The sequence below is a fragment of the Aspergillus ibericus genome (genome assembly GCF_003184845.1).
Source record: "Aspergillus ibericus CBS 121593 unplaced genomic scaffold BO80scaffold_2, whole genome shotgun sequence".
Classification (NCBI taxonomy): Eukaryota; Fungi; Ascomycota; class Eurotiomycetes; order Eurotiales; family Aspergillaceae; genus Aspergillus; species Aspergillus ibericus.
This window is the reverse complement of record NW_020292100.1, coordinates 568,694-596,289: the sequence shown is the minus strand read 5'-3', so window position 1 is coordinate 596,289 and position 27,596 is coordinate 568,694. Positions and strand designations below refer to the sequence as shown.

At 52.1% G+C, this 27,596-nt stretch overlaps 9 protein-coding genes across 9 annotated transcripts; 5 read left to right on the top strand and 4 right to left on the bottom strand.

Moving 5' to 3' along the window:
- Positions 1-872: 872 nt before the first annotated feature.
- Positions 873-1,692, bottom strand: BO80DRAFT_430904 (bZIP transcription factor; the record flags this gene model as incomplete). Its single annotated transcript, XM_025720718.1, has 2 exons — positions 873-1,459; positions 1,521-1,692. 2 exons carry the CDS (start codon positions 1,690-1,692, stop codon positions 873-875), a joined length of 759 nt encoding a protein of 252 aa, XP_025580036.1.
- A 3,794-nt stretch (positions 1,693-5,486) lies between these two features.
- On the top strand, positions 5,487-6,550 carry BO80DRAFT_78898 (uncharacterized protein). Its single transcript, XM_025724785.1, has one exon. The coding sequence runs from the start codon at positions 5,599-5,601 to the stop codon at positions 6,163-6,165; it is 567 nt and encodes a 188-aa protein (XP_025580035.1). The 5' UTR covers positions 5,487-5,598; the 3' UTR covers positions 6,166-6,550.
- A 2,767-nt stretch (positions 6,551-9,317) lies between these two features.
- Positions 9,318-11,564, bottom strand: BO80DRAFT_460784 (branched-chain amino acid aminotransferase, cytosolic). Its single transcript, XM_025722406.1, has 4 exons — positions 10,969-11,564; positions 10,612-10,909; positions 9,854-10,552; positions 9,318-9,792 (listed from the first exon to the last, which is right to left on the bottom strand). Exons 1-4 carry the CDS (start codon positions 11,195-11,197, stop codon positions 9,780-9,782), a joined length of 1,239 nt encoding a protein of 412 aa, XP_025580034.1. The 5' UTR covers positions 11,198-11,564; the 3' UTR covers positions 9,318-9,779.
- A 260-nt stretch (positions 11,565-11,824) lies between these two features.
- On the top strand, positions 11,825-15,258 carry BO80DRAFT_371763 (putative protein kinase Scy1). Its single transcript, XM_025716496.1, has 2 exons — positions 11,825-13,535; positions 13,616-15,258. The coding sequence occupies exons 1-2, from the start codon at positions 12,098-12,100 to the stop codon at positions 14,929-14,931; spliced, it is 2,754 nt and encodes a 917-aa protein (XP_025580033.1). The 5' UTR covers positions 11,825-12,097; the 3' UTR covers positions 14,932-15,258.
- A 324-nt stretch (positions 15,259-15,582) lies between these two features.
- On the top strand, positions 15,583-17,843 carry BO80DRAFT_344591 (dipeptidyl-peptidase III; the record flags this gene model as incomplete). Its single annotated transcript, XM_025715282.1, has 3 exons — positions 15,583-15,710; positions 15,785-16,664; positions 16,728-17,843. 3 exons carry the CDS (start codon positions 15,583-15,585, stop codon positions 17,841-17,843), a joined length of 2,124 nt encoding a protein of 707 aa, XP_025580032.1.
- A 316-nt stretch (positions 17,844-18,159) lies between these two features.
- BO80DRAFT_430899 (putative general stress response protein Whi2) lies at positions 18,160-20,671 on the top strand (the record flags this gene model as incomplete). Its single annotated transcript, XM_025720717.1, has 8 exons — positions 18,160-18,444; positions 18,546-18,553; positions 18,673-19,238; positions 19,309-19,345; positions 19,409-19,544; positions 19,630-19,982; positions 20,053-20,317; positions 20,639-20,671. 8 exons carry the CDS (start codon positions 18,160-18,162, stop codon positions 20,669-20,671), a joined length of 1,683 nt encoding a protein of 560 aa, XP_025580031.1.
- Positions 20,672-20,934: 263 nt separating this feature from the next.
- BO80DRAFT_78772 (putative RSC complex subunit Sfh1) lies at positions 20,935-23,262 on the top strand. Its single transcript, XM_025724784.1, has 4 exons — positions 20,935-21,538; positions 21,634-22,800; positions 22,866-22,950; positions 23,008-23,262. Exons 1-4 carry the CDS (start codon positions 21,186-21,188, stop codon positions 23,104-23,106), a joined length of 1,704 nt encoding a protein of 567 aa, XP_025580030.1. The 5' UTR covers positions 20,935-21,185; the 3' UTR covers positions 23,107-23,262.
- Positions 23,263-24,465: 1,203 nt separating this feature from the next.
- Positions 24,466-25,752, bottom strand: BO80DRAFT_78756 (uncharacterized protein). The gene is made up of 2 exons (XM_025724783.1): positions 24,781-25,752; positions 24,466-24,591 (listed from the first exon to the last, which is right to left on the bottom strand). The coding sequence occupies exons 1-2, from the start codon at positions 25,396-25,398 to the stop codon at positions 24,532-24,534; spliced, it is 678 nt and encodes a 225-aa protein (XP_025580029.1). The 5' UTR covers positions 25,399-25,752; the 3' UTR covers positions 24,466-24,531.
- Positions 25,753-26,521: 769 nt separating this feature from the next.
- On the bottom strand, positions 26,522-27,506 carry pex20 (the record flags this gene model as incomplete). Its single annotated transcript, XM_025721126.1, has 2 exons — positions 26,522-27,340; positions 27,393-27,506. The coding sequence occupies 2 exons, from the start codon at positions 27,504-27,506 to the stop codon at positions 26,522-26,524; spliced, it is 933 nt and encodes a 310-aa protein (XP_025580028.1).
- Positions 27,507-27,596: the final 90 nt, after the last annotated feature.

Here is a 27,596-nt window from a genome sequence, read left to right as displayed (position 1 = left end):
GAGTGTACGTGAATTCACCTACGGAATACTAGGGAGTGCTGCGGGATCCGGTCACTGTGAATGATTAATTCGTACTACGGAGTCATTTAGGTAGTGTTGGGGCCAAGCCCAAGGGTACACACGAGCCGGCCAATCAGCACCTGCAGCCACCGACGGGAGGCGAAAGCCTCCCCGTCCACGGTCTGGGTTGGCAGTTCCCACTTGGAGTGATGCGCGGGGATTTCGGGAGGGGTGGAGTTGCGGCGGGACTAGACGGCCTGGCCCATTCAGAATGGTATGGTAAATTGGTAATCTATCAAAGACACGCACGGATCGTTCGGTAACAATTGCTTCCCAATAATAATAATAGCCAATTTCCCTCGCATACACCTGTAGCCCCCCCCGGCAACATAAACGCCGCAAAACATGCTTCTATCGGCTGTCCTGAACAAAAATCCTAAAGTAATGCGCTGTTCCCGGAGGATCGTCACGAACACAGCATGTCCGTCCGAAAGAGGAGAGGGAAGAGAAGAAAAGATCCAAAAGCATCAAACCCAGACAAAGGAAAATTAGAAAGCACAAAGCCAACTGAACCGCATGGTTACATACAACCTGGACTCAATAATACATCATCATAGTCGTTAGAGCAAGAGTAAAATAAGAAAAGGTAATGAGGAAACAGAGAGCCCCTCTAGTCTCAAGCAGCATTAAATCAGAACAAAGGGTATGGGCGCGGGGAGCATGGGTCTGACTCCGGTGTAAGAGGACAAGCCAGCAGTTGTTCTGCTGGGGTGGATGGGGAGGAGTGATCATCGCTGTAAACTGAAGACAAGGGTGGCATCTGAAGGATTGTATTAGCTCCGCTAACCCTGGAACTCTTGCATAGACCGGCGTCAGGTAGAGAGAGGGGCATGTACAGGAATATTGGCCTCCGGAAGGTGTTGGGGTGTCGGACACAGATCAATGCCAGCCATGGACGCATAGCTCATGCTGAAAGGGCTGACGATCTCGTCATCGGCGTAGGAGGGATGCTTCTTGGGACCCGAGCCGAGTAGCGGACCGGGCAGAATTGAGGGCAGTGTGGTTCCGTACTCCCCGTATGGGAGGTCATTGTAATTGTTGCTGATGGAGTGGTAGGCAGGTGGTTGTCCGTATGTGTGGTGCCCGTAGCTATCCAAGTGAGGGTAGGAGTATGAGAAAACGGGAGGCGGCGAGGCTGAGAGCTGTCGGGTGCATTGGTGCGAAAACATCGATCCCCGATCTTCGTGTGTGGAGTGACTCTCGTAGGAAGAGCCGCGTTCCGAGGATGTGTGACGGTTTGCATCGGCGCTGGACTTGGTTGTGCGAGCTTGCTTGGTGCGAGACTTGACGGTGTGCACCGCCTTCGGCGACTCCGACTTCTCGTGTGACCGTTCTGGAGATGTGGAAGCCGACGCGGCTCTCTTCTCCAGGTCCTCCAAGCGCCGCTTGAGCTTCTTGCCTATAGCATCCCATTCCGTTAGCTCAGGTTGCGATAATGTGACCAGCCACTAATGACTTACGGTAGTTTCTCTGGGCAATGCGATTTTGTATGCGGCGACGCTCTGCAAGGTCCGAAATCTTGGTCCAATCCTCGTTGGGGTTGGCGTTGGGACTGAACGCGCTGCTGGTGCCATGGCTGGAGCTCCTGGAGCTGGGGGACGAGTGATACGAGTAATTGGAAGACCGATGCATCTTGGGTGGTAGTGGAGTGGAAGATGATCGATGTCCGTCAAAGCACGAGGCAGATGTATGGAAGCAAAGGCGAGTGAAGTTGGAAGAAGATGAGAGGCAGCAGAGGGGATCTGGATTGACTATATAGATACTCAGATCCGAGGAGTCACGAGTCAAGGATGATCAACATCTGAAACCTCAAACGAAAAACACAGGATGCGTTCAGTATTTAAAACTAAGCCATGGGTCGATCAGCTGGAGAACAGCGCTGTAGTTTATGCCTGCTAAGCCCGGGTCCGAATCAAAGCAGCCCGTCAGTGACGGTTGATTGAACCGTTGCGATAGCAGCGTTAGTCCGTGCTCCGAAGAATTATTTTAATTGACAATTTCCTTTTTTGAAGAGGAAATAGGAATTAAAATAAAAAGGGAAAAAGGAAAAAACAGAAAAAAGGAAAATTAAATTCAGGAAGTATTGATTTATTATTTTAGGGAATAATGAAATTCGGGCTGGATCCTGAACCGTAGCGGGCAATGACTGGAGACTTGCAGGGTATGCATGGCTTAACCATGTGTTGGTAGGGAACTTTTCCCGAATGGATTCGCGGATGTGCAGGGCTGCGTCACTAATGCCCGGTGTGGACTACAGCAATCCTAGTCACCAGCGTGAGGCTGTTGGAGCGGACCCCGATGGCCGATATGGCCGAGGGGGGGGGGGGGGGGCGGAGGGTTAAACAGGATGGATGATATCAGGCAGTGCTACGGACTATCTACTAGGCTCGCACCAGCCCCCGGTTGGTCCACTAATCTGGACCATGTGGTTCCATATCGAGGTGCCAGAGATAGATAGATGCTGGGCTGGCTGGCCTGAACGGGCTCGGTCCATGTCCGCAAGGCACACACACAACACTCTGATCTACAATCGGCAGCAGCATGATTCTGGACATGTAGGAATTTCGGACCGCACCTGCTTCTCCCCACCATCCCGCAAGGTTCCCCCCCGAGGTTCTGCTGTCGTATTTTCCCTGTCGAATTATGCAGTGCCGAGAGAAGCTGAGTCTTTCGACCCAGGATTCGAAACGAATGCGACAACGGGGGCTTTTCCGGGCTAAGAAGAGCCGTTCAAGTCCAAGAGCTGCATGGCGATGCACCAGGCCCCCTTGGATGTCGACCTCGCCCGTTGTGTGTGGGGGAAAATAGGCAAACATCGTGGGCTGGCTAGCTTCGCAACTGTGTATAGGCTGGAGACTGTCATACCAATGGACGGCCTAAGTGAGTGGTTTCCAGCCGAGGGGCCCAATAGCATTTGTTCCCTGGGCATGAAACGAGGGAAGTGTGCGTGGCTTGAGAGGATATTGTTGGTGTGCAAGGAGGGGGCTGAAATGGCGGCTTTTACCTAGTGGTATGTTGGCGTATCGATACAGTATCGCCCGTATCGACCGTCTCGCGGGTATCAAGAGTGGGTCGGGTTACACAGTCCAGGCAATTGTGAATGAATGCATGTCCATCTGGAGGGTCAATTGTCTGGGGATCGAATGGGCGCTGGATGTTGGAGAATCCCCGAATCCTGTTGTTCGTTTTCCTGCCCAGAGAGAGGGGGTGTCTCTGGTCGGTTGGAAGCAGCGGTAGGCATCTACGTGGGTATCTCGCCGAACCACCGGCTAAGTCGTATTAGGTAACGGGCCCATGGGCTATCTATACGGCCGTAGTACGACGAGCTATAGAGCATGGCGTAACTGTCCCCCGGGTCTTTGTCTTTGTCTCTGTCTCTGTCTCTGTGGAAGGCCGACGGGTCCGGGTGAACCATGGACGGCGGATTTCCGCCTGGAGGCCATTTAATCTCGTCGTATAGAGTGATTGGTGGCCGATGTCACCATCTCATTTAGCAGCAACTAGCCGACTCATCCTTCAGATCCAAGTGCTTTCATAACCAGAGCCTTCGGTTGTGCAGATTACCGCTGGATACATGGCCCAGTTCCCTCGTCCCCTCAGGCGGCTTCCTCCGCCCACCGTCGGCGAACCAGGAGGCAGCAACGGGATATAGGAGCACATCAAGGTCCGGTTGGTCCTTTCGTATCGCCGGGACAGTTCGGCCTAACAGACCGGCGTATCCTCTGTACGAGGACGGGCAACGGGCCACGACTAATGCACGCAGAGGTTACCCCTTCGGGATCCTTCTGCGACCTGAGCCTTATGCCCACACACATAGCCCGTACAGAGCACACTTCTTCAGCCTTCGAAGATCAGACTCAATCTGATGCCCGGGAGCATGTAGCCTCTCTCTACCTTGCATGACTCTCAGAATAGCCTTCGCAGAGAGTCAGAGGAGCCGGGCTTCCCATCCAATCATGCCCGGGGGCCCCGGTTGCCAAATTTGGGTACCAGAGAGGCAGAGGTAGGTTTGGTTGCCGACCACGGAGCAGGCACCCTCCTCCATCCATCCATCGTACATACAAGGCACGGCTCCGACTGACCACCTGCGTCGTCTATCTGCAGGTCGAGGTCAAGCTGGAGAGAGAAGTGTGCCTCGATTGACACGAGCAGCCCGTCTAGTGCACGGTCTCAACTTCTGCCACGTTGCACCCCTCGATCTTGGCAGCACACTAAGGATAAAGATCTTACCTACTCCGAACGGGTGGTGGCCGGTGGGATGGAAGAGGGGGAAGGGGAGAGGGGGGCCGCCGGCGGCCTTCCACCTTAATTCCCCAAGTCACATTCCTTCCACGCCGGTCAGTCAGCCAGGTAATCTTTCGTTGACAGTCGGCTCCTTGGAATCGATCAAATGTTTCATCTATCTTTGTCAACTATGCCATACCTTGCTGATGCTGGGAACTTGGAAATCCATGGGAGGGCGCAATGAAACATGGCGAGGACATGCAGATCAGTTGATCATTTGATCCTGAACCGATCAAGCACAGCCCGGGTAGCGGACAGTCCGGAGATGGATAGCCTTGTTTCGGAGGCTGCCACCCCAAGGTTCTCTTCCTGTCGGTCCCGCATTCAGCTATTTTGCTTTTGGCTCTAGGCTTATACTTTGGGCTGGGATATTTTTATTTTAAGGTTTCTGGTCTCTGCGTTGCTTTTGTTTTCGGTTACCCTAATCTTCATATGACTCCTCATTATTGATTCGTATTGATAGCCGGACGCCCTATCGCACCTGGTTATGGATGCCGTCATGGATGCATGTTGATAGTATGCACGCCCATTGCCCGAGACTGTGGCATTATCATCTCCGCCCATAAAGGGGGTGGGTACATACAACATTCCACACCCCCTTGGTCAAAGAGGTGGCTATGTTAGCTTGTAGCCCGGGGGGTGGGGGGGTGAAGGAAAGAATCGTAAAGAAAACGCCCCAATCGAACATTGTAAAACTCCTGCCAGATTCGGGTTGTAATCTGAGACCAGGGCTCCCCCCTGGGCCTAGTGTATATGCCATTACAAATTCGATCGGCACCCCCAAGCAAACCCTGTGGATAGCCGGGGAGGGGAACGAGTGGGTGGATCCCTGGATGGATCCCATGGTACACGAGCGGGCCAGTCAGATGGCGCGGCACCGAGAGGCTTTTCAGCCCCAAGGTGTCATTTCGGGCTTAACGAACCACTTGCCGCATTTGGCAATCGACCCTGGAGATGCCGCCCCGGTAGTGCCTACCCATGTTGGTCGGTCTCCTTGAGGCTCAATCACCTGCAGATTTCCGCCTGGTGAATGCTATCTAGGTAATACATACTGGGCCTCAAAATCAGATGTCGACGTCAAGTCTTGCCTGAAACCCCCATTCATGTGTAGGGCTGAGGACAGCAGTGGCCCGTGGCTTATTGGCCAAACGGTGAGTTTGTGTACTTCCCAGCCTGATTCAAGATCAGAGGCATGAAGGCCTTGGTAAATCACATGTATCACCCGGTCGGAATGCCCAGGTTCTAAAGACAGCGATGGGCTTCCCCTCTACTCCGTACCGTGGCTTTTGTCTTGCCTGTGCGAGTCTGCATCTGCATATGTGTCCCCATCTGATACAAGAAATGACGGCTCATGACTCTACCGTTGCTAACTCATGTAACCCCATCTCGTATGGGTGTGCCTGGCTGTCCTGCAGTCTTCCCCAAATAGGTCTCGTGTGCCGAGCTGGTGTGCTAGAGCTGGGCACATCCCATCATCATTGGTCGCGGCCACTGCTCGTATCAATCTGCATGTCGACCACCTGCCTAATGGTGCAGGACACCTGCAACAGGGATTGGAGGAGAGCGTCTTCGGCGGCCAAGTCTTGCCAGATGCTGAATCGAACCTTCTGGTACATGTCTAGAAGCACTACGGCTTGGCAGACGGGACAGTCAGAGGACATTTGCTTACTTGATCGTTTCAACTGGCCGGTTTCTGCGGCACTCGAGATATTAATAATCCTGAGGAATGCTGTGTGTCCACGGGCTTGCAGTAGTCTGGGACCGTTAGCTCCAAATCCCCCATTCTTTGGGCGCAGAACGTCATCCTGCTCAGGGCTTTGAACCTAGGGGCGATGCCGCGTTCCGTTCATTAGATGTAAGTGGATTGACAGCGTCCCCTCATTGAAGTGGACAACGACTTCGTAGGAGGTAGGCTGGCGCTAGTTGTAAATTGGCCAGGCAAATGGTTCGAATGGTATTACGGAGTATGTGAATGGCGCCCGTTCCAAAATCCGTCAAGTCAGGCCGTCTGGACTAGATTCCGCGGATCTCCTTGCTAGGAGGCCGTGACTCATGTCTCTGCGAATCAATCGCCTGCCCTCAGGACAACATGCTTATGCGGACGCCCCGCACGCTGCCGGGAGGGGTGGGTGACGAAAACCCACTTGGCCAAAGTACGGGGACTCCACGTGCGAAGGTCATGGCGTCTGACGGGAAGAGAGGGATGGTGCTATCTTTATCGGATCTGCTAGATTGACAATGCCAGCACGCCTCGTGGAGGGAGGCATCCAAGCGGCGGCGTCGGCACAAAGGCAGACCTGAGGAATCCTCAAGCTTTCAGGAACCTAGTCAGGCTCTCATAGATCTGACGATCATTATAGTCCCATCTTGGTAAAGCTTCAACGGACTCGATGAGATGGCAGTCGGGATGATGGACCTTATTCAGTGTGTGGTTCCCAACGATTTCCCCTCCTTCTGGTTTCTTGAGAGCGCAGCATAATTGTTGGCCCCCTTGTCCCAAGAGACGATGTGTTGCTATTCTAGCGGAGTGAAATGAGGCCAACAGCTCCTGGTCCTCCGCCCCCTCAGCCTAGCAGGAGACTAGTTTCACAATGGAGCACCGGCAGAAATGGCCCCCAATTTCACCTTTGCTGCTCCACCTGTCGATAAATCACCAGGTGCCAGTGCCCACAGACCCTTCGCGCCAACGTAATAAGGTGGGAGATTGTGCTACGGCCCGCCCGCTTGCTATTCGCGACCGATGCCAACTTTCGAGCCGGAAACGAGAATACCGGCGTAGTTCAAGGGAGGGTCGACACCGAGTCTGATTGCATGATAGCGACAGTGGCTGCGCCGATGTGACGGTGAAGTCTAGGCACTCGGACTTGGCTCGTTAGGAGAACATATCCCTGATGCTACCATGTGTCAATGGGTGTGGGACTAGCCGAGCGTGCCAATAACCACTCGTAGATAGATATTGCTCTGGGTCGGCGTGTCATTAGCTCGTCGTTAATCCACCAGCTGCATGGCGTAGATATACTGTTTTTAATATCGGACCGCTGGCTCCTGTCACCATCATGTTCAGCTCGGGAGCTCGTACATACCCGTTAACGATCCCTACCTGGCCCTGGTTTAATGGACTCTCACGACACAGGCGATCACTATCGCAGTATGCTGCAGCTGCAGATGCAAGCGCAATTGCGCGATTCGGAAGTTCTATGCGTGCCCGCAAACCCCGGCAATTCTGAAACAAACACTGGGCCTCCGTCAGTTGGCGTTTCTGGTGACATTTGACGCATTGTGACGACCTCGATGCCTAAAATGGATGGAGCCATTCGATGTTTGACTGGCCGCAGGACTAATGCAGAAACCAGCGCAGCAGAGCCTCAGAGAGGGGGGTGAGGGAGTGAGAGTGTGAGTGTGTGTGCGCACAGCCAGCGCGGGCGTACCCATAGCAGAGCCGTGTTCTAGCTTACCGACTAGTGAAACTTTCGGATAGAAGTTCGATACCAGTCGTCGGGTGGTCGGCCTGTCCGACACGGTGGTAGTACAGGTATTTGACCGTACCATGGATAGGTCTGGAGGTATACACTGTATCGCGTATCTATGAAAAACAACCCGATTATCCTTGGCCCAGCTGCTATTTCCCAATCAGAACTTATTATTGGCCTTCGATGGCACATGCATTAGTCCATCCAGGTCAGTTTTGTCAGTTGGTGGCCGACGGCCGGTGGCTGCCGGACGGTGAACGTAGGTCCGAACTCCGATGGGGTATTCCTACCTGCATGCATTATTCTATTCAGGCAATCAATCTGAATGAAGTGCAGCTGCACGACCGATGCCGACCTATAGATTAAGGAACAAACATTCTATGTATTCTTGGAGTTCAGTCACGCCAACCAATTCCGTCATCAGTGGTGTTGTCATGTTGTGGGGATGTGTTATTCACCCGACCTACTATGCACTATTACTCCGTAGGCAGCCAACACTGCGCGGGTAATTGCCTCGTGGCAAACAAGTGCTTGGGGCGGCTGCGGCTCGTTCAGCTCCGTTTCCATTGCCCACCAGAGCCCAGGATGGGGCAGACCCGTTGCTCTTGGCAGGCCATAGGAACTACCTCCCTGAGTCCGTAGTATAACCTAGAAGCGGATTGGGATGCAGTCTGGTCAATATGCCGCCGAGACCACGATACTCCTCTTTAAGGCTCGATTGGAGTTGTATGTCGTTTCACATTCCACTGGGTCCACACATTGCCACTCCGCCTTGTTGTACTATGTACTTGAAGGGTTGAGATCTCACGATGATCAACATTGTGGGTGGTATGGAGAGTCCCCACCGTGCGTTTGCTTGGACTGTTCTCACTGGCGAGAAGGCCATTGATGGAGCATTGCGGACTGAGTGGCTATCGACGCGCTCCGTCTCGGAATGGAATGGACAGAGGCACTGACGGGACGGATCCTGCCGGCAGAGGAGTACTGTTAGTCACATACTATGTAGATAGTGGGCACGGGACTGCTCGACGATGTTGCCTGTAGCAGTAATTACTATGTAGTACGCTGGATGGAGCCCCGGGACCTGAGAGTTGGTTGGTCAGTTCGAACAGACTCGTGGTTGGGATCTTCCAGAATCCAATGGTACTTACTGCCCGTGTACGGGCACGACTGACTCGAGATCGGGGGCCGGAACCGGGCAGCAAACTGGATGTTGGTGTGTGCGTCTACTCCGCTGACGATGAAACATCTACGGCGTATTACTCACAGATCTGGCTGAGACGGCTGACTTCGGGCAATTGTCGATCATCGCTTATCGATTGCTACATCTCCAAAGTACACAGTATCAGGGCCAGAGTATACATAGGGACACATAGTACTGTATATAGCGTTGCTATTTACGGAGTACAGATGCACATATGCATGCCAGCAAGCCAGCTGTTGTGTACCTCCCAAGGGGCAAGGCGCAGCCAAGGAGGCAGGGCACTTGCCTCGGGCGTCCAGCGAGTAATCTCCAAGGGGACGGGCGGTTGCGTTGGCCATGGATCGTAATCTGCAAACTCCTTGCATACATCATCATCATCCTTATCATTATAAATCTCCATTGCCAGGCGGCTGTGCATGTTGTGCATTCGGCCCCAAATTGGTGACATTGGGTGGTTGGCTCCGTCTTGTTTAGGTCTACCACATCTATCATAACCCTGTTTGTCAAAGATGCCAATCAATACTTTCTCCATCATTTGAGTACGCCAGTCGCCGCTAACCGCAGGAAGTAGGGTAAATACTGCGTCGTTGAAGTGATGCTCGTGTGCGCCAAAAGTTATTACCTCCGAAAAATCGGCGTATAGCAAGAATTAACTGAACATGACCGGTGTTTTCATATCCGTCTATCAACAAGACAATCATGTAACTTTAGCAGTACGGGCGTGGAAATGCCGCTTAAATCCCAACTCCTCCTTCTTGAAATTAAATGACATAGCTAAGGATGAATTAGCAAGCTGCAATGTAGGGGAAAATCCTGAGGCTCTGGACCGACTTACCTCCAAGGGTGGCTCTCATCACCGTACTGGATGCCCTCGATCCAGTTCTTCATTTGGAGAGCAATTTCACCAGCTTCCTCGTTCTCCTTCAGACCGCAGTCAACCAACTTACCCCGGTAGCTGATTGTTCGCACAGGGCTCACAATAGCCGCAGTACCGGCACCGAACACCTCGATCATTCTTCCCTCCTCGGCCGCCTCGGCAACTTCGGACATCTTGAGCTTGCGCTCAGAGATGGTCCAGCCCTTAGGCACCAGTCTTTCCCTGGCCAGCGCAAGCACAGAGTCTCTGGTAACGCCCTCGAGAATAGTTCCATCCAAAGGCGCAGTGACCAATTCCTTCTGTCCGGTCTCCTTGTTCTTCAATGCAACGAAAAGATTCATGGTGCCAACCTCGGTAATATATTCTTCCTCCCCAAATAGCCACAGATTCTGCTGGAAGCCACGGGACGCGGCCTCTAGCTGAGGCAGGACGCAAGGAGCGTAGTTGGCGCCCAACTTCTTGTCTCCAACACCGCCGGGCCAAGCTCGAACGGCATAGTCGGTGGCCTCCAAAGAGATTGCCTTGAAGCCGGTGGGGTAATAAGGCCCGACGGGACTTGCGATCACGAACAGGAGAGCAGAGCCTGGAGGTCCCACACCAAGAGTCTTTTGAGTTCCAATCATCGTGGGCCGTAAATACAACGAGTAACCCCGCTCACTATTTTAATGGAGGTGAGTCACTATTCACAATTGCAAACAGGGGGGAATCCCACTGACCTGGGGATGAATCTGCTGTCCAGCTTCACAAATTCTCCAATAAGCTTGGTGAGGGCCTCGCCGTCAAAGGAGGGCAAAGCAATGCGTGACGAAGACTTGTTCAAGCGCGCCATGTTCTTGTTCGGGCGGAACAACCGGATCTGACCTTCTTTGTCTTTATAGGCCTTCATTCCCTCAAAACACTCGAACGCATAGTGGAAAACACAAGCCGACGGGTCGAGACTGAGGTTCTGATAAGGAACAATACGGGGAGTCTGCCAACCCTCGGTTGCAGTCCATTCGATAGAGAGCATATGATCTAAGGTATAAAGCGCATTAGCAGCCGTACAGCGCCAGGAAAGCGACGCATGCTCATACCGGTGAATGTCTTGCCAAAGACCAGGTCTTGCGGGGCCGTCAATTCTTTGGGAGTATTTGTCTTCGAGACCGTAAGTTTCGAAGGGTCAAGACCAGCTAGTTGGGAGGCGGCAGCTGGTGTGGCACTGAAGCATCTCTTCCATATCTGGGTCGTTGCGGAATTTTGGAAAACACGAGGCGCAACGAGGCTTTGCAGCGCCCTGCGACGAGCGAATTGAAGTGACTTCATGGCTAAGCCGGTGTTGAGTAGCACTTCAAACCGATTAATTGCAGGGTAATGGACAGTCGAACTCTGGCTGTGAAGGATAATGGTAGGAAGCAAACCTGAAGAACGCGATAAAAGGGCCGAGGGCGGCTGTGGAGCTTTAAAGGCGGATAAACACGGTCTATGACTCTTCCCACGGACTGCGGCGACAACTCCGAACCCACCACAAATTAACGTTTGACAAGTCCAATTGGGTCCGGACGATGGACACCACACACAGACCGTTTATATTGGGACTGCCCTCGGCTAGTGAGATCTATCGGATTGGCAATCGTATGGGACTTGGCCCGGTTGCAGCCACACGAGTCAGAGTGAGCTTCCTCGAGTAAATCCACCCCAGTTGTCATTCTGGTCGATCTCCGACCTCGGCCTCCGCGACACAAGTTCCCGGCAGTAAACCCACGATCTAGCCAGGCGGTGAGTCTGGGGGCGGAGCCTCCTTTCCCGATCGAGAAGGGGTTTTGGGCTCGGGGTCGCGGTTGGCGGCAGCGTTGCTGATTGGTGAGCGGCGCCCCTTACACGTGATGTCTTCCGACCGGGCAGATAGCGGCCACTGATACCTGATGTTACTTTCGTGATACACATGGAAAAGACGACTGGAAATGTATGATAACCGTGTCGATGTTTGAGGAGGCTCCGATCCAACTTTGCTTGCCTCGTGTGCTCCGCCATTTCCCTCGGTATATAATATCCATGTAATATCTGTTCTTCCGATCTTTTGTGTCCTGTTTATCAGCCCCGTTTTGCGGAATCACATCGCATACTTCAAGGGATTCGGCGATTATATTGGATGGAACGAACCCATTGCTGTGAATTGCTATCTCAGGTATCTCGTGTTGTTTGAGCTGGGAAAAGGTACAAAAGATGTTTTCGTCGGCTCTCAAATCCCTGAGCTCCAATATATCATCAAACTACCACATTTCTCCACACCCCACCGTGGTCTCTGGTCCTTGGAAAATTCATGACGGGAAAAAGAAGTCCACTGGCACCACGGCGTCCATCTTCATATTTGACAAAAAATTCCTTGAACCAAGATCAAGCGGGCTCGGAAGTCGTTCCGGCTCTTCCACCAAGAAGCTGCAAGAAGATGTCGTTGAACGCCTAAAAAGGGAAGCGAGCAATCTGGCGCGGCTCCGACATCCCTCTGTCCTACAAGTGCTAGAGCCCGTGGAAGAGACGCGAAATGGCGGTCTTATGTTTGCTACCGAACAGATCACTGCATCTCTTGCTGGACTACTTCAGGCAAAGGATGCACAGGATAGCACTTCGAGGGTTGGCTCGAGGTCCAGCCGTTATATGGTAGAGGAACCTGATGGCACACGACGGCGGAGAGACCTCGAGATCGACGAATTGGAAATTCAAAAAGGACTATTGCAAGTTGCCAAAGGCCTCGAATTTCTTCATGAGTCTGCGGGGCTCGTTCATGGCAATTTGAATCCCGAAGCCATCTATATCAATGCCAAATCCGACTGGAAAATTTCCGGCCTTGGATTTGCTGGTCCTTCTAGTTCTGCAGAATCACGCTCGACTCTTCCACCCCTGGCTTTGTCAGAGGTGCTTTACCAGGACCCGCGCCTACCTCAATCCGTCCAGTTAAATCTGGACTATACTTCGCCCGATTTTGTACTCGATTCCAACGTGACACCTGCCGCTGATCTATTTTCACTTGGGCTCATAATAGTAGCTCTCTATAACTCGCCACATGTTTCGCCTCTGCAGACGCATGCGAACGTGAATACCTACAAGAAGCTTTTAAGCTCTCCATCCAGTACCCCTTCGCAGGGCAACAACTTTTTATCCTCCGGCACGATTCCAAAGGATGTTGTTTCTCACGTCTTACCCAGGCTGATAACTAGGAGACCTGCTCAACGTCTGAATGCTCGTGAATTCCAACAATCTCAGTACTTTGACAACATATTGGTCTCGACGATCCGCTTTCTGGAATCTTTACCCGCGAAGAATGCCCACGAGAAGTCGCAGTTCATGCGTGGGCTCCAGCGAGTTCTGCCAGAGTTCCCAGTCTCCGTGTTGGAAAGAAAGGTTCTGGGGGCCTTGTTGGAAGAGCTGAAGGACCGAGAGCTTTTACCACTTATTTTGAGCAATGTCTTCACAATACTGCAGCGCATCCCGAATGCGCGTCGTACGTTCCCGGAGAGGGTGATACCTCAACTCAAAGAGATTTTCCCAACAGGCAAGAGTGTTGTACAGGAGCGTGACGCCAAGAGGGATGCGGGTCTCATGGTCGTCCTGGAAAATATGAATGTTGTGGCAGATAATTGTTCCGGAAAGGAATTCAAAGAAGGTTAGTGAATTGACAAGAAGCCACAATGTGGCGCATCGAATTATTTCTCCCTTTTCATTCGTGTTTCCTAACGTGAACAGACATCTTGCCACTTATTCGACTCGGACTTGATTCACCAACACACTCTTTAGTAGATGGCGCCATCAAATGCTTACCGGTTATCCTCCCGGTTCTTGATTTCAGCACTGTGAAAAACGAAGTCTTTCCGCCAATTGCTTCGACTTTCAGTCGAACAAACAGTCTTGCCATCAAAGTACGATGCTTGGAGGCGTTCGCTGTTCTTTGCGGCGGCACCATGGGGGACAAGGGGGCAATTGAAGATGATCTGTCGGGTGTGAGCCAGACGAGTAAATCACAGTCTATCAAGTCATCCATTTTGGATAAGTATACGATACAAGAAAAGCTTGTCCCCTCAATGAAAGCCATCAAAACGAAGGAACCAGCTGTCATGATGGCTGCCTTGAACGTCTTTCGCCAAATCGGGACGGTTGCGGACACCGAGTTTCTTGCTCTGGAAGTCTTGCCAGTGCTATGGAGCTTCAGCCTCGGGCCTCTTCTTGACCTCCGTCAATTTGGGGAATTCATGACGCTAATCAAAAGCGTTTCGTCCAAAATTGAGCGAGAACAGACGAAAAAGCTTCAAGAGCTGTCATCGGGAGGAGACTCCGGTGGATTCCAAAATGGAACCGGGGGTTCTTCGACGGCATCAATCACAATGGGCCAGTCTAGCATGGACAACACAAGGGATACTTTTGAGCGCCTTGTCCTAGGGCGAGGGGCAGCAACCTCGACTGACCAGGATATTGATCAATGGGGTAGCCTCACCTCAGGCCGTCCGGCGGCGCAGTCTACTGCTCAAAAGACACCATCTACGGGCTTTTCCTGGGCGTCGGGCACCACAAGTCCAGCCGTGAAAGGAAGCATGCTTCCAGCACAAACCAACCTCAGCATGCGCTCAGTCACTCCTGATTATAACTTGAGCACGTTCCCGTCCTTAGAACCTGCTGCGAGGGCGAAGTCTCCCCCAACGCCCACATTCCCTACCCTACAGCCTTCACCTTCTTCGTCCTGGAGTATCCCAAGTCCTCCGGTTAATCAGCAATCGATCCAGAAAACAAATGCCTCCGGACTCTCCCTAGGAGCGCTGGCGAGCATGAAGGCACACGCTCCTGCATCCAGTCAAGGCACTCAGCCTATCCCTAATTATTCTGCATTCTCCATTCCCCCGCCCCCGTCGGGCCACACCGCCATAGGGGCCTTTGGCAGCCCTAGTGGACTGGCTAATACAGGGACTTCGGCATTTGGCGCAAGCACCTCACCAAGTGCATTCGTGAACAATAGTGCATCACAGGGAACCCAGAAACAAGGCCTCGACAAGTACGAGAGCTTGCTCTGAAGGATCTGGGGTAAGGGTATACAATTGATTCAATCTCATTTTTGCATATTATAGCCACTGGACTTGAATACTCTCTGGTTTTTTTATTGCTTTTTCGGTGTAGTCACAGGTTTTGTTGCGTGTACAGGGTCATGCATGATTCCCCCTGGTCTCACAGGCGTAGTTCAGACTGGGCTTCAAAAGTTTTCCATTTGCTTTGTTGTCTTAGCTCGGTGGAGTTGGGGCAAGATTGTCACTTGAGTACTACTACTGTATCATCAGAATACATACTAGCAATACTGGCGAGGGAATAATACTGTGAGCTATCCGGTGGAGCAGAGCGTGGAAATGATAAGTGCAAGCTCCACTTTTGCCAAGCGACCCGATACTAGTAAGTAGTTATCTATCGAGCTCCTTCCCCGACGGTGGCCCGACGTAAGAGTAGTGACGGAGGTTTCGGGGCACCCAGGCTTAGATCCAGGAATGCAACCTCCTCCTCTTCGAAGCGCCTTGAGGCGCTTTCCGTCGGCTCGGTGTTCTGTCCTCCCCCACCGCCCCTCGTTACTATTACCCCTCCACCATCGTCTGCCTCGTTCACTCCATCTCGTCCGGTGGTCTTCTTCATCTTTTGCAAACAACCTGTCTTCAGTTACAACACCTCATCGAGCCACAATGGATGCCAAGGTCAAGCAACACTATCTGGCCGACTCCCCTCCGACGGTGGTGCGCTTGGAAGTCAAGTCTCACTTTGACAACCTCAAAGATCAGAAGCTGCGAAAATACGCGCATTACTTGAGCAGGTGCGCTATTTCGTTATGACTTGCCAGTGCTTCAGCTGGCCCGAGAGCTTCCCGCTAACATACGTCATCTATAGGGCTGCTTTTGAAGGCGTTCGTGTAACCCTCCGCCAAGTTTCGCCGGAGTCGGAGCCTATTTACGACCTCATTATCGAACTTCATCGGGCTTGTGATGGGGATTGGCCTGATCTCGCTCGTAAAACAGGCGTCAGCGATGAGAATCTGCGCTTCTTTTTAGAATATGCAGCTCAGTTTCTTGGAAACTGTGGTAATTACAAGGGCTTTGGCGACTCGAAATTCATTCCTCGCCTGCCTGTCGAAGCATTCCAGGCTTTAGCTTCTAGCACACCTAAGACAAAAGCTGCCTTTGACTTGGCCAACACCTCTGGAGGTGGCATCTACGAAACCGATGTGCAGTCGCGTATGCACCTTGGCTATTCGGAAGGGGACCACATGACGACGTATTACCCCGACTCACCGTCTATCACCAAGGATGAGATCACGGCTATCGGCGATTTGATGGAGCAAAAAGGATTACCATTGGAGAATACGAGGCTCAGGAAGACGGAATCAGGCGACTTTGAGTTGTTGATCGCATCGGGTGTTTCCTCGCCACCTGCGCGCGACAGAGATCTCGGGGACGTTGATACCTTTGACCTGGACGGAAAGCTCCAGGGACAGAAGCTTCGTCTTGTCTTTGGTGACCATCGGGAGGAAATGGCGAAGATTGCTCACAGCGTCAAGCAGGCGGGGCTTCATGCGGCAAATGATAACCAGAAGCGGATGTTAGATGCATACGCGATGTCGTTCGGCTCTGGTTCAATAGAAGCGTTCAAAGAGAGCCAGAGAATCTGGGTCAAGGACCAAAAGCCGGCATTGGAAACGAACTTGGGTTTTGTAGAAACCTATAGAGACCCGCATGGTGTAAGAGGAGAATGGGAAGGTTTTGTTGCTTTGGTAAGCGTGAAGCTGGTTCCTCAACCCCAGAATCTTGAGTTATTAACGATTATTATCACACAGGTCAACTTAGAGCGGACACGCGCTTTCGGTAAGTTGGTGGATAGCGCCGAGGCCATGATCCCCAAGCTTCCATGGGGTCGGGACTTCGAGAAGGACAAATTCCTCAGCCCCGACTTCACGTCCCTAGAGGTTCTGAGCTTCCAGTCTTCTGGCATCCCTGCTGGCATCAATCTGCCCAACTACGATGACATCCGGCAGAACCTTGGATTCAAGAACGTTTCCCTTGGCAACGTTCTTAGCGCAAAAGCTCCTAATGAGCCTGTTCCCTTCATTGCCGAGAAAGATCTGGAAGTCTACCGTAACTGCCGCGATGCCGCTTTCGAGGTTCAGGTAGGCATTCATGAACTGCTCGGTCATGGTACCGGGAAGTTGCTCCAGGAAACGGCTCCTGGAGAATACAACTTCGACATCTCGAGCCCTCCCATAAGCCCGGTTACAAACAAGCCTGTCTCGTCCTGGTACAAGCCCGGACAGACTTGGGGCTCAGTATTTGGAGCCCTTGCTTCTTCCTACGAAGAGTGCCGCGCGGAGTGTGTTGCAATGGTGCTCAGCTGCGACTTCAGCATCTTGAAACTGTTCGGTTTCGGTGACGGCAAGGAGGATCTTGCCAGCGATGCGGGTGACGTTCTCTTTGCTGGATACCTGCAGATGGCTCGCGCTGGTCTCGTCGCCCTGGAGTTCTGGGATCCTAAGACCCAGAAGTGGGGACAGGCTCATATGCAAGCTCGGTACAGTATCTTGCGCACTTTCCTCGATGCTGGTGGCGACTTTGTCAAGCTCTCATACACCAAGGAGGATCTATCTGATCTGGAGATTCACCTAGACCGCTCCAAGATTTTGACTCATGGTCGGCCAGCCGTGGAGAAGTACCTGCAGAAGCTGCATGTCTACAAGAGCACCGCGGATTTTGAAGCGGGCAAAAAGCTCTATGACGATATCACATCTGTCGATGAGTGGTGGGGCACCAATGTCCGCGAGATCGTTCTGAAGAACAAAATCCCTCGGAAGGTATTTGTACAAGGCAACACCATCCTTAATGGGGATGAAGTGACCCTCAAAGAGTACGAGCCCACGCTTGAGGGACTAATTCAGAGCTTTGTCGAGCGTGATGTCTAGACGCAGACCGTCTGTGCAGAGCATCACAATATACTCTCGGGCCTTCTGGGCTCGAGTGTTGTATCTTGGGTGGTAAGATGCCATGCTGCCTGCATTAGTATAATTGGAGCTAGCAGATGTACCACATCAATGTGACCTGCATATATGCCGAGACCCTCTATAGCCTTTAGTAATTGAAATATGGACAGCAGATGAGTAGTAGTATCCGCCATCTGGCTGCAGCGGGTCATGTGACTCAAAGAGTGCAACGATCGCCACCTTGACAGGCAACATCTCTGAACCAGACGGCCCGGGTTACTCAGTGGAAAGCAGACAGATGTCGATCATCGTAGAGTGCTTCATGCAGCATGACAGGATAGATGGCGTGGTTGCTCACCATGCTGGATCATACAGCTCCTACTTGCCTCGAGGTGTCACCGTCGGCCCCGTCTCCGGGAGCGACCAGCCAATCTCCGAAGTCGAGCGCGGTGGACCTGTCGTCCCTTCAGGACGGCTGATTCCAGGCTCTCGGGCAGTCTCTCGTGCCCGCCTAAGCGCTTCCTCCTATCCTCCTCTCCTCTTTCCTGGAACTTCCCCCTCACGGACAACTACTACCCTCTTTGTTTCTGACGCCTTCGCATAGTTCCTTCTCCCATTTCTGACTTGACTTAATATATCCTCCGGGATAGAATTCAGTTGGACTTATCAACTTCCCCCTACCAGTTCCATGAGTGAGCGCTTCTAAAAACACGACGGTGGGCTCCTGATCGACTCGAGCAACCCGGGGTCTGGATTCCCTCCCGGCCAAGGCCCTCTGAGTGGAGTTCACGCAGCTCCCAACAATAACCAGGGACAAGACGGCCTTCTCCAAGCATCGACACATAAATCCCGACACCTTGTCGTGGCCACCGAATTCCTCTGGCTCGCCTCCCACGGCGCGGCCGTACCATTTGACAGACTCCGTAGCGGAGGAAGACGACGACGACTTCTATACCGCGCCGCCACCGCCGCATTCTCCGTACTCGGAGGCTTCCTCTAGTTTCTCTTCGTCGCGCCCTCCACCCTTTTCGTCTCTTATATTCGCTTCTGCGACCGAATATAATCGTGGGAAGGCCACTTTCTCCCCACTTGAATCCGCCTCGGCTCCGACCTCTGTTCCTCTGCCGCCCGACGAGGAGTCTCTCGAGCCGAGCCCTTCTTCATCCTTAGTCGCGGAAACCAAGGCTTCGTTCTCCCGGGACCAGAAATCGGACCCCCCGGGCAAACCTGCAGACGAGGGAGAACCTCCTCCACCGTATACCGAAGGATCCAGTCCCATCGAATCATTCACATACGTGATGGCTGCAGCAGGAGGCGCTTCGAGTATCATTACTCAGGTGCAGCAGACAGGAGGGCCACCGATCAACACATTAGGGGGTACGAAGCCATTAGCCTCCTCTACCCTGAAAGGCTAGTATCAGGACTGACTGCTTTTTTCGAGCTATAGATATTGGCGGGGATGAACACATCACTCTTGATCTCCGGTGAGGATTTTCCATTAAGTCTCAGCTAAAACTGGGTATCGCGTTCTCTAATCGAATTTGCAGAGGAACTCGGTTCACGCTTTCTCGAGACGAGCTGCTGACTTTACCCGAATTCGTCCTGTTATCGCTTTTTCCGAATGGGTTGCTTCCCGATGGTCACATGGGTACCTTCCATGAAGGCGATATTTACCCGGTCGACGTGAGTTACTAGTCGTTCCTTTTCCCAGTCCTCTACCTCGGCTGCCCTTTTATTTCCGGAGCACGTCTCATATCTCCGCTTCTAGTACGACCCGGCTTCTCTACAGTATATGCTAGACTTTTTCCGCTCGGTCGCTCAATCCATCCCGTCATCCTCGCCTTCTGCGTCGACCTCTCCTGACTTGGATGTTGCCCCCGATTCCATGCAAGGAACCGCTAGAGATATGCTCCAGGATCGTGCTGGTATTATTGTTCTGCGCGAGGATCTTGATTTCTACGCGATACCACCCCGTCCTGATATAGACCACACTGAGATGATCGAGGTCAAGCGTGCAGCTGCGAAAGCATTGTTGAAACAAGACGGGATATTTTCGGGATTGAGGAAAAGCGACGAAGCCGGTTCGACAGAACAACATCTCATCGAGATGCTTACTGCAGGGTGAGCCTTCTCTCACTTGTTATCCCGAGAGTGGATTCAATAAATTTCCTGTTAGGCTAACCAATCTTAGCGGGTTTGATCGCGACGACCGGTGGGGCCATCGTGCCCCAGAGCCTAATAAGGCGGTGATATGTAGCCTAGCTCTGGCCAAATTGCGGACCGACATTCGGGGTGACCTATCGAACAACAACGCAGTTGGCTTGGCTCAAAAGCTTCTCTTGTTCTGGAGGAAACCGGCCAGGAGATGCTGGTGGGAGGGCATCGAGCTAGACGACGTGGAGGGTGTTGAAGGCAAGGTGAAAATATGGATCCGTAGAGTATGGACTCTAGAAATGGTAAGTCCTCCTAGTTGGCATGACCTCGTACGGAGTCTAACCGGTCTTTGCAGAGCGTAATTGGGCTTCGATAGCCTGTTCCAGGCGGTTACTCTGAACCAATCCACTTGGTCTCCGCCGCTGTCATTGCATTTTCCTCGTCCCCGTCGATGCATATTAGACTCGCCCTGTTAGGAGCACTTTTGTTTCCTGCGTTGCCTAGTGCACATTTGCGGAGTTCACGATATCCCCTACTATATCCCTAGTCTGCATTTGCAGCCTGACAGACAAGAGGAGTGGCGTATTCAATTATTATTGGGTACTGTGTAATCCTGTTTATAGTTTCCCATTAGCTGGCCGGCCCCCATGCATTGATTTCATGTATCCTCAATTTTCCTTCCTGTACTGAGCTTTGGCCGCTGGCTTACTGCATTGGCCCATATAATCCGATTTTGTCATCCTGCGTAAGCGACTAGAGAATATCACTGCAACCCCAGGTACTCTTTACTCTGTACTCTGTAAAACAAAGCGAGCATTGGGGCCCGGTCACGTGCGGGCGGACTGGAAGGGGCCTAGCGTGCCGGGCTGGAAGTTCTGGCAAAACGCGACGAGCAGAAAAGGCGGAGCTCGACCGCGATCACCGTCAAAGAGGAGCTTTGGCTTCAATTCAGCCTCCTCAATCCATAGGTGCAATTACCCAACCGTGCTTTTTCCCCCGTGACGGCCTGGTTCCAGCGCTTTCCTCCAGTGCAGCAATCCTTCGATATCACCTCTCCAATCAGCATACCTTCTTCTCTGTTGTCTGCCCTCCCTTCGAGCGGATTGCACGCTGCCTGTCTGCCGACCGACTTGCGCAGTGTCTGAAAGGGACATGTCCCTGACCAGCTAAATGGCCAACATGTCCCCTCTCAGAGGTTACATCACATCGTACCCGCCACGAGTGCGCCAGTATGGCAATGCGCTTCTTACCCCAATCATTCCACCCAGCCAGGTTGGCCCAACGCCGCGAACGACGAAGCGAGGAACCGCCGCGATCAATTATGCAGAAGATGGCTTTGACGATGAGGACTTCGAGGACAGTGAAGGACCCCGGCGGCCCACTGGGCTAAGAAGTCTCCGACGGGAGGAGTCAACCTTCGACAAGGTTCCTTTGGCGGAAAAGCTGGGGAAAGAGATACACGCCCCCGTCGAAGTCCAAGGGGTCTTTCGCGATTGGATGATCAAAAGGATGTTGCGACCAGCGTATGTGCCGCTTGTTCTGCTGTTTGATCGTTTTCTGCTTCTTGCGTTTATATATCTGCCATGGTGCTAACTCGAGCCTTTCTCTCTGACCACAGTTGCGCCGATCAGTTGCAGATCCAAGCGCAGCTTCCCCTCACCCTGATCCCTATACGAATTGATCTAGAGGTTCCAGCGCATCAACCTCTAGAGCCTTTCCCTTTACCGCGAGCTGTCCTTGATCCTAGCATCAACCCTACCCTGCCCGCATACAGACGGCCGGAGGCGCTGCCTGCGTACCGAATCAAGGACACCTTCCTTTGGAATCTCCACGAAGCGCTCGCGACGCCTGAAGAATTTGCCGTCGGATTCGTTCGCGATATGGACCTGCCAAACCCGCAAGCCATGACCATGACCATCAGTAACCAAATCCGCCAACAGTTGGAAGAATATGCCGGTGTTGCGCTACATCCGTTATTCCAGAGCGTGCAGCCAAAGCCTCCGGTCCCACAAGCTGGCCTGTCGCGAGATGTGTCTGCGACCCCGGTCTCTACCCACGCCGCAACACCTGATAGCAGAGCTAACCAGGTGACGGTGACCAAAGAGCCTCTTGTCAACGACAGTATTCTGAATCCGGACGACGCGTACCGGTGCCTAATCAACTTGAACATCAACCTACAGAACAAGTTGTATACGGACAAGTTTGAATGGTCTCTGTTGCATCCGCCGGGCATGGCTGAGGAGTTCGCCAGAACTACGTGCGCGGACCTTGGCTTGGGCGGGGAGTGGGTCGGTGCCATTGCGCATGGCATCTACGAGGCTGTTCTAAAGCTGAAGAAGGAAGTCTGTGAAAGTGGGGGGCTCATTAGCGGCATGGGCGGCTACGGTAACGAGATCGATAACCAAGCTGCCAATGGCGCTGAGGCAGGTTGGCGTTACGATCCGGAGGGCCTGGGCGATGAATGGGAACCGAAGGTAGAAACGCTGTCCAAGGAGGAGATCGAAAAACGCGAAGGAGACCGTGAACGTCAGATCCGGCGCCTACGTCGAGAAACGGCCAGATTTTCCTCCACTGCCGGCATAACGCCCGATACCTCCCGCCAAGGCAGCGGATATTTCGATGTCGATAGCGAGACACCCCTGGGGCGAGGTGAAAGGAGCAAACGAAAGAGACGGTTCCGCAGTCTGAGTCCCTTGGGCAGGGGAGGAACCCCTGGTGGACGAGGGACCCCCGACACTGGTTCTGGCGCCGGCTATGGGGGAGGCGGTGGTACTCTCTCCGACTGGTTCGTCATGCCTTTGGGCTCCTCACCAACGTTTTCTGTACTAACCTCCTGCCTTGGTCTGATAGGGAACGTCAAAATTGGCGATGCACCAACTGCATGGTCTGGGGTACCGCTGTTTGGGCGGTACGAGATGGCCCCGCAGGCCAAAGGGTAAGAGCGATACAACACCTCTGTGGAATACTGTTCACTGACTGCTGTTCCCCCCAGACACTCTGTCACAACTGTGGTCTTTTGTACGAACGAGACAAGGTGGCCCCCGAATGGTCGAGGGATCTGCACCGTCATGATATGCCTATCGGTCGGTAGGAGATCGGGCAGAAGAATCCGCGTAGATTTTCCGTCTCTACGTTCTGTACCTATACGGCAGAGGTGAGACTCCACACTGACGCGATACCTCACGGTCAGGACAGAGTCTGATCCGTTTTCCAGGCCGGCTTGCTCGTAGTACACCTACGATCCTGACGTGATGAATCCTCGTCGGAAAGCCCCAACCGCCTTGTTTCCATGCCGGAAAACAGCCAGTGTACTATCTGATTTGATGATATCTCTAATGACTCTCCCTAGTGGGAACAGGCGTTTTCATTTTCTTGACTCTTTGCTTCCCAGTTTTCTTCTAATATGATTCGTTGCGGAGCAATTTCTATTCTATCTACCCTTGCTACGGCGGATCAGTCTCGTTTACACGGTCGGTTGTATGGCTACTTGACCATCGGCGATTCTTTCTATTTCCCGGGCTGTCTGATGTCCACCCCATTTTCTATTCTTTTCTTTTCCAGGATCTTCTTGCCTTGCTTGTACGAAAGAACTGTCCCGGGCGTACTTGAATACAAGGGTGGAATATGAAGCACTGACTACTACGTGCTGTAATCAACATATCCTAGTCGTGGGATAAAAATCTAGCTTCTATTATACCTCCGTTGTGCTTCCTCTTCTTCTACTATGATCAGATCCTGTGATTACCCATATCATCGTTTCAACGTCGCGCAAAGACCCGTGTTCTCGACAATCAGTACACACACACACACAATAGCAGTTCCTCCACCCTCCTCACTCTAGTTGGGGGTCTGTGCAGCGGCGTATCTACCTCCCAGGGTTCGTTCGAAGACGCTATGGCATTGCAGGATTGCGTGACGGCTGGCGGCGACGCCTTTCATCCTTAAACCATGTACTAGAGTTCGTCGACCATGGGTTGACCTGTGATAGCTCAAGTTGGAATGACGTTGACGAGTAGCCGGGCTAGTGTTTCTTAGTAGTTACTGTTGTTCGCTGTTGTTTCTGTTTCTGTTTGTTTATTTCTGTGTGTCTGTTTACTCTATCTATCATGGGTAACGGAACAGTACACTAAGTATGAAGGTGGTGTATAGTTTATATTTCATTATTATATATTTCCCGAAACACACGAGCATAATGAAAAAAGAAAGAGAAATTGAACGAAAATGCAAACCCATTCAGTCTAATAACCATAACAACTGCATCTATGACATACAGACTAACCTACCACGAGGAATTACTATTCTATCTGTCTATTCGTCATTAGTTTCCTCCATGCATATATGTATGCATGTCCACTTTACTCACACTCACCACCCGTCACATTAGTAGTAGGGCCTATATACAGGCTCAACCGAGAAAGATCAATCCGTATCATAGCAGAACAAGCAGGGAATTAATTAGAGCAGGAAAAAGAAAAGAAAAGAAAAGAAAAGAAAAGAAATGCATAAAGATCGTGATTCACTTCTCCCCGCTAAGAGACGAACGTGTTTTCTTCCCAGTGCATGATTCGAATGGTTCCTAAATGATATTAGTATTGATATACTAGGTTCATGAATTTAGAATTCGCAAACAACATATAAGCCTCATCATTTTCTCATTCAGGAATCCCCCTCCCCCAAAACCCCCCCCTCCGCCCTTCCCAAGAAAGGAGAATACGAAAACCAGAAACAAAACAAAACAAAACACAGTAACAAGACAGAAACTTACCGACTCAGCCCGTCTCTTCCTCCCAACTTGACCAACACGCTCTTCCCCCCGTTCACCCCCAGGCTCTATCAGATTCCTCCTCCCCACAACCCCACCACCTACACAAACCACATTCCTCGTGCCCTGTATCTTAATCCCGGTATTGATATTGAGCCTCACAGACGGCACGGATCCACTATTGTCAGTGGGATTGAGGAGGCCCGTGCGATGGAGAGCGACGATAATGGATGTGGCCATGTCTGTTAGTTTAGACTGTCGATGTCGCTGGGCTGATTGTAGTATGGCGGTTGATGAAGATGGCGCTGGTGGTGGTGGTGGTGGTGATGATGATGAGGTTGTTGCTGCTGCTGCTGCTGCCGTTGTTGCTGGCACTGATGGGATGAGGATGCTGTTTGCGTTTCCGAGGACGCTGACGGAAGCGTCGATGTTGATGGTGATGGGATGGGGTGTCATCCATTGGGGTGCATTTACGCCGTCTGATTCTTTTGGGGGGCTGTGATTGGGATGGGGAGGGGAGTAGGGAGGTGGAGGTGTAACGGTGTCAGGATGCTCGGGACCAGTATGTGGCTCGGCGATCTTGTGAATCTCATGGAGCGTGGACTCGGGTGGTGGAAGCATTGCAAGTCAAGGCAGGTCTAGTAAGCGCTAGAAGTGATAGAAACGCTAGGGTATATGTGACGACTGGGTGTGAGCGAGAGAGGAGCGTTGTGGCGAATTGACTATTCTATAGGAGCAGCTTTGAAGAGAATCAAATAGTAGTCGAACAGCGCGTCGGGATGGAATTGACGACTACTGTGAGAACAATAGCATGCAATTGAGGCAAATAAGCGCCATCATAAAGCAGTCTATCAGAGAAGAAAGGGCACATCAATAAACCAACTGTCTCCCAACACTGTCCGCTAATAGGCTAAGACAGCATGGCATTGCGCCAGAATAGCTCAGAAATGCATCAGATCACCGGTTTGGGAGAGCATTGCCCTGCAACAATGCCACCAGCCCCCTGAATCAACATGCTCTAGCTGTGGTATTGTTCTCTTTCATCAATAGGCAGAATAGGGTCACGTGTCGATTGAGAGAGCAAGGGTCCCAGTACTGTGCATTCGCGAGCCCCCAAAGAATGAATAGAGCCATCTGAATAAACAAGGCCGCAATCCCTGACACGCCATAAAATGAGGGTGAGATTCCTGCCATCTAGCAGGAATTGGCACTTGTGCAATGTAACCGTAACCATAAATTGCCCAAAGTAACCCCCTCGGCCGTCCTAGTCCAATGACATCCCTGTCTCCAACCCCAAAAGGCTTAAACAGATGGAAGGCTAAATAATCGATCAAGCCCAGCGGTCCCCATGATGCCAGTTCTCGTGTAGAGAATAGCCCCCGTTTGCATTGGAACCAGCAGACGGGCTTATTGAGATGTCGCCATTCGCAAGAGTAGTAAAGTCCCTCGTCTTAAAAATCCTGAGCGCGGTGTCTGCTTGGTAAATGTTGGTTAGCCCCAGAGCCATACGCCCCCTAGCACGCCATCAAACTTACTTGTAGCGTTGGGTGTAACGTCACTGCGGCCATCGCCGTCAATGTGTCCTATTGTCCGCCCTTGCTGTTCTCTCTGACGTTCCGGGTAATATCTGCCGCCTGGGTGTAGTGGTTGTGGAGTCTAGATACTGATTAGCAGAAACAAAGGCCGGCGCGCAAAGACTTGATTATACCAGCGTTCGTTCCACGCCAGCCGAAGTTTGATATTTTCACGGACTGCTGGTACTGACTTCGCGAAATTCATCGCCCTCGATGTGAACCTCACGGTCACGAATGCGGCGCATCAAGGCAAGAAAGTTACTTTCTCTGAACTTCTGGCTTTGGTCGTGTTTGACGCTATCTAACAACTGTCCCGCAGTCCGAGCAAGCTCGTCTGCATCGTTCACCTGTGCCTGTGGATCATTCTTGTGGGTTTGGGGGATAGTGTCCGATCCAATCTTTACACTCTCTTCAGTGTTTTCAGCAAAAGCTCGCTCAGCTTCTTCCCCAATATCTTCCGCACGAATTTGTGTGGTCTCGGCTTCCTGCAACATCATGTCTGTCCGCGCCTGCTCAAACGCAGCTTCAAATGCAGATTCATCGAATGCTTCTGCCGATGGTTGCTGGCTGGTTGTTGTCTCCTGCACCGGGGAAAATGGCACCCCTTGCATAGGATAGTGAGGTGCAAAGGAAGGTTGAAACCCTTGGACATGCGGTTGGTGCTGCCGAACAGATGGTTGTTGTTGTTGTTGTTGCTGCTGCTTAGCGAACTCATTCTGCCAGCCTTGTTGTGACATGGCCGACATCGGCGCTATAGACGGTCCCGGTATTTGATGGAGTGAATGCGAAGGCCCTGAAATGCGCATTTTCTGGAAGTCTGTCGCCCAGCTGGACGCCTCTGCCGGGCTTGATACCGGAAAATGGGGAGCGGGTGTAACGAAAGGGCCTGCATGTTGTATACCGGGAAGGGGCGCCCCTACTGGATTGGACTCAAAAGCAGCAAATTCGGGATCAAGTACACCTTCATTGGGGTTCTGCGACCGAAAACCCTGTGATTTATGAGTACGAGACAGAAAGTTCTGTGGATCGCAAGGGACTCACCTGAGAAGGTGACTGTCGAGCGACGTATCTATCCTGTTGAAGGGTACGATCAACGGATGCATGCTTCTGAAAATTCTGAAGCGCATTCGAGGGGCCACACAGAGCATCACCCATGATGCCAACGAAATTGAACACGAGCTGGGGAGGATGGGACGGGTTAAGTTGCTTGTTGTGCCGAGGACAGAATCCGCAAGGCGCTTGGTA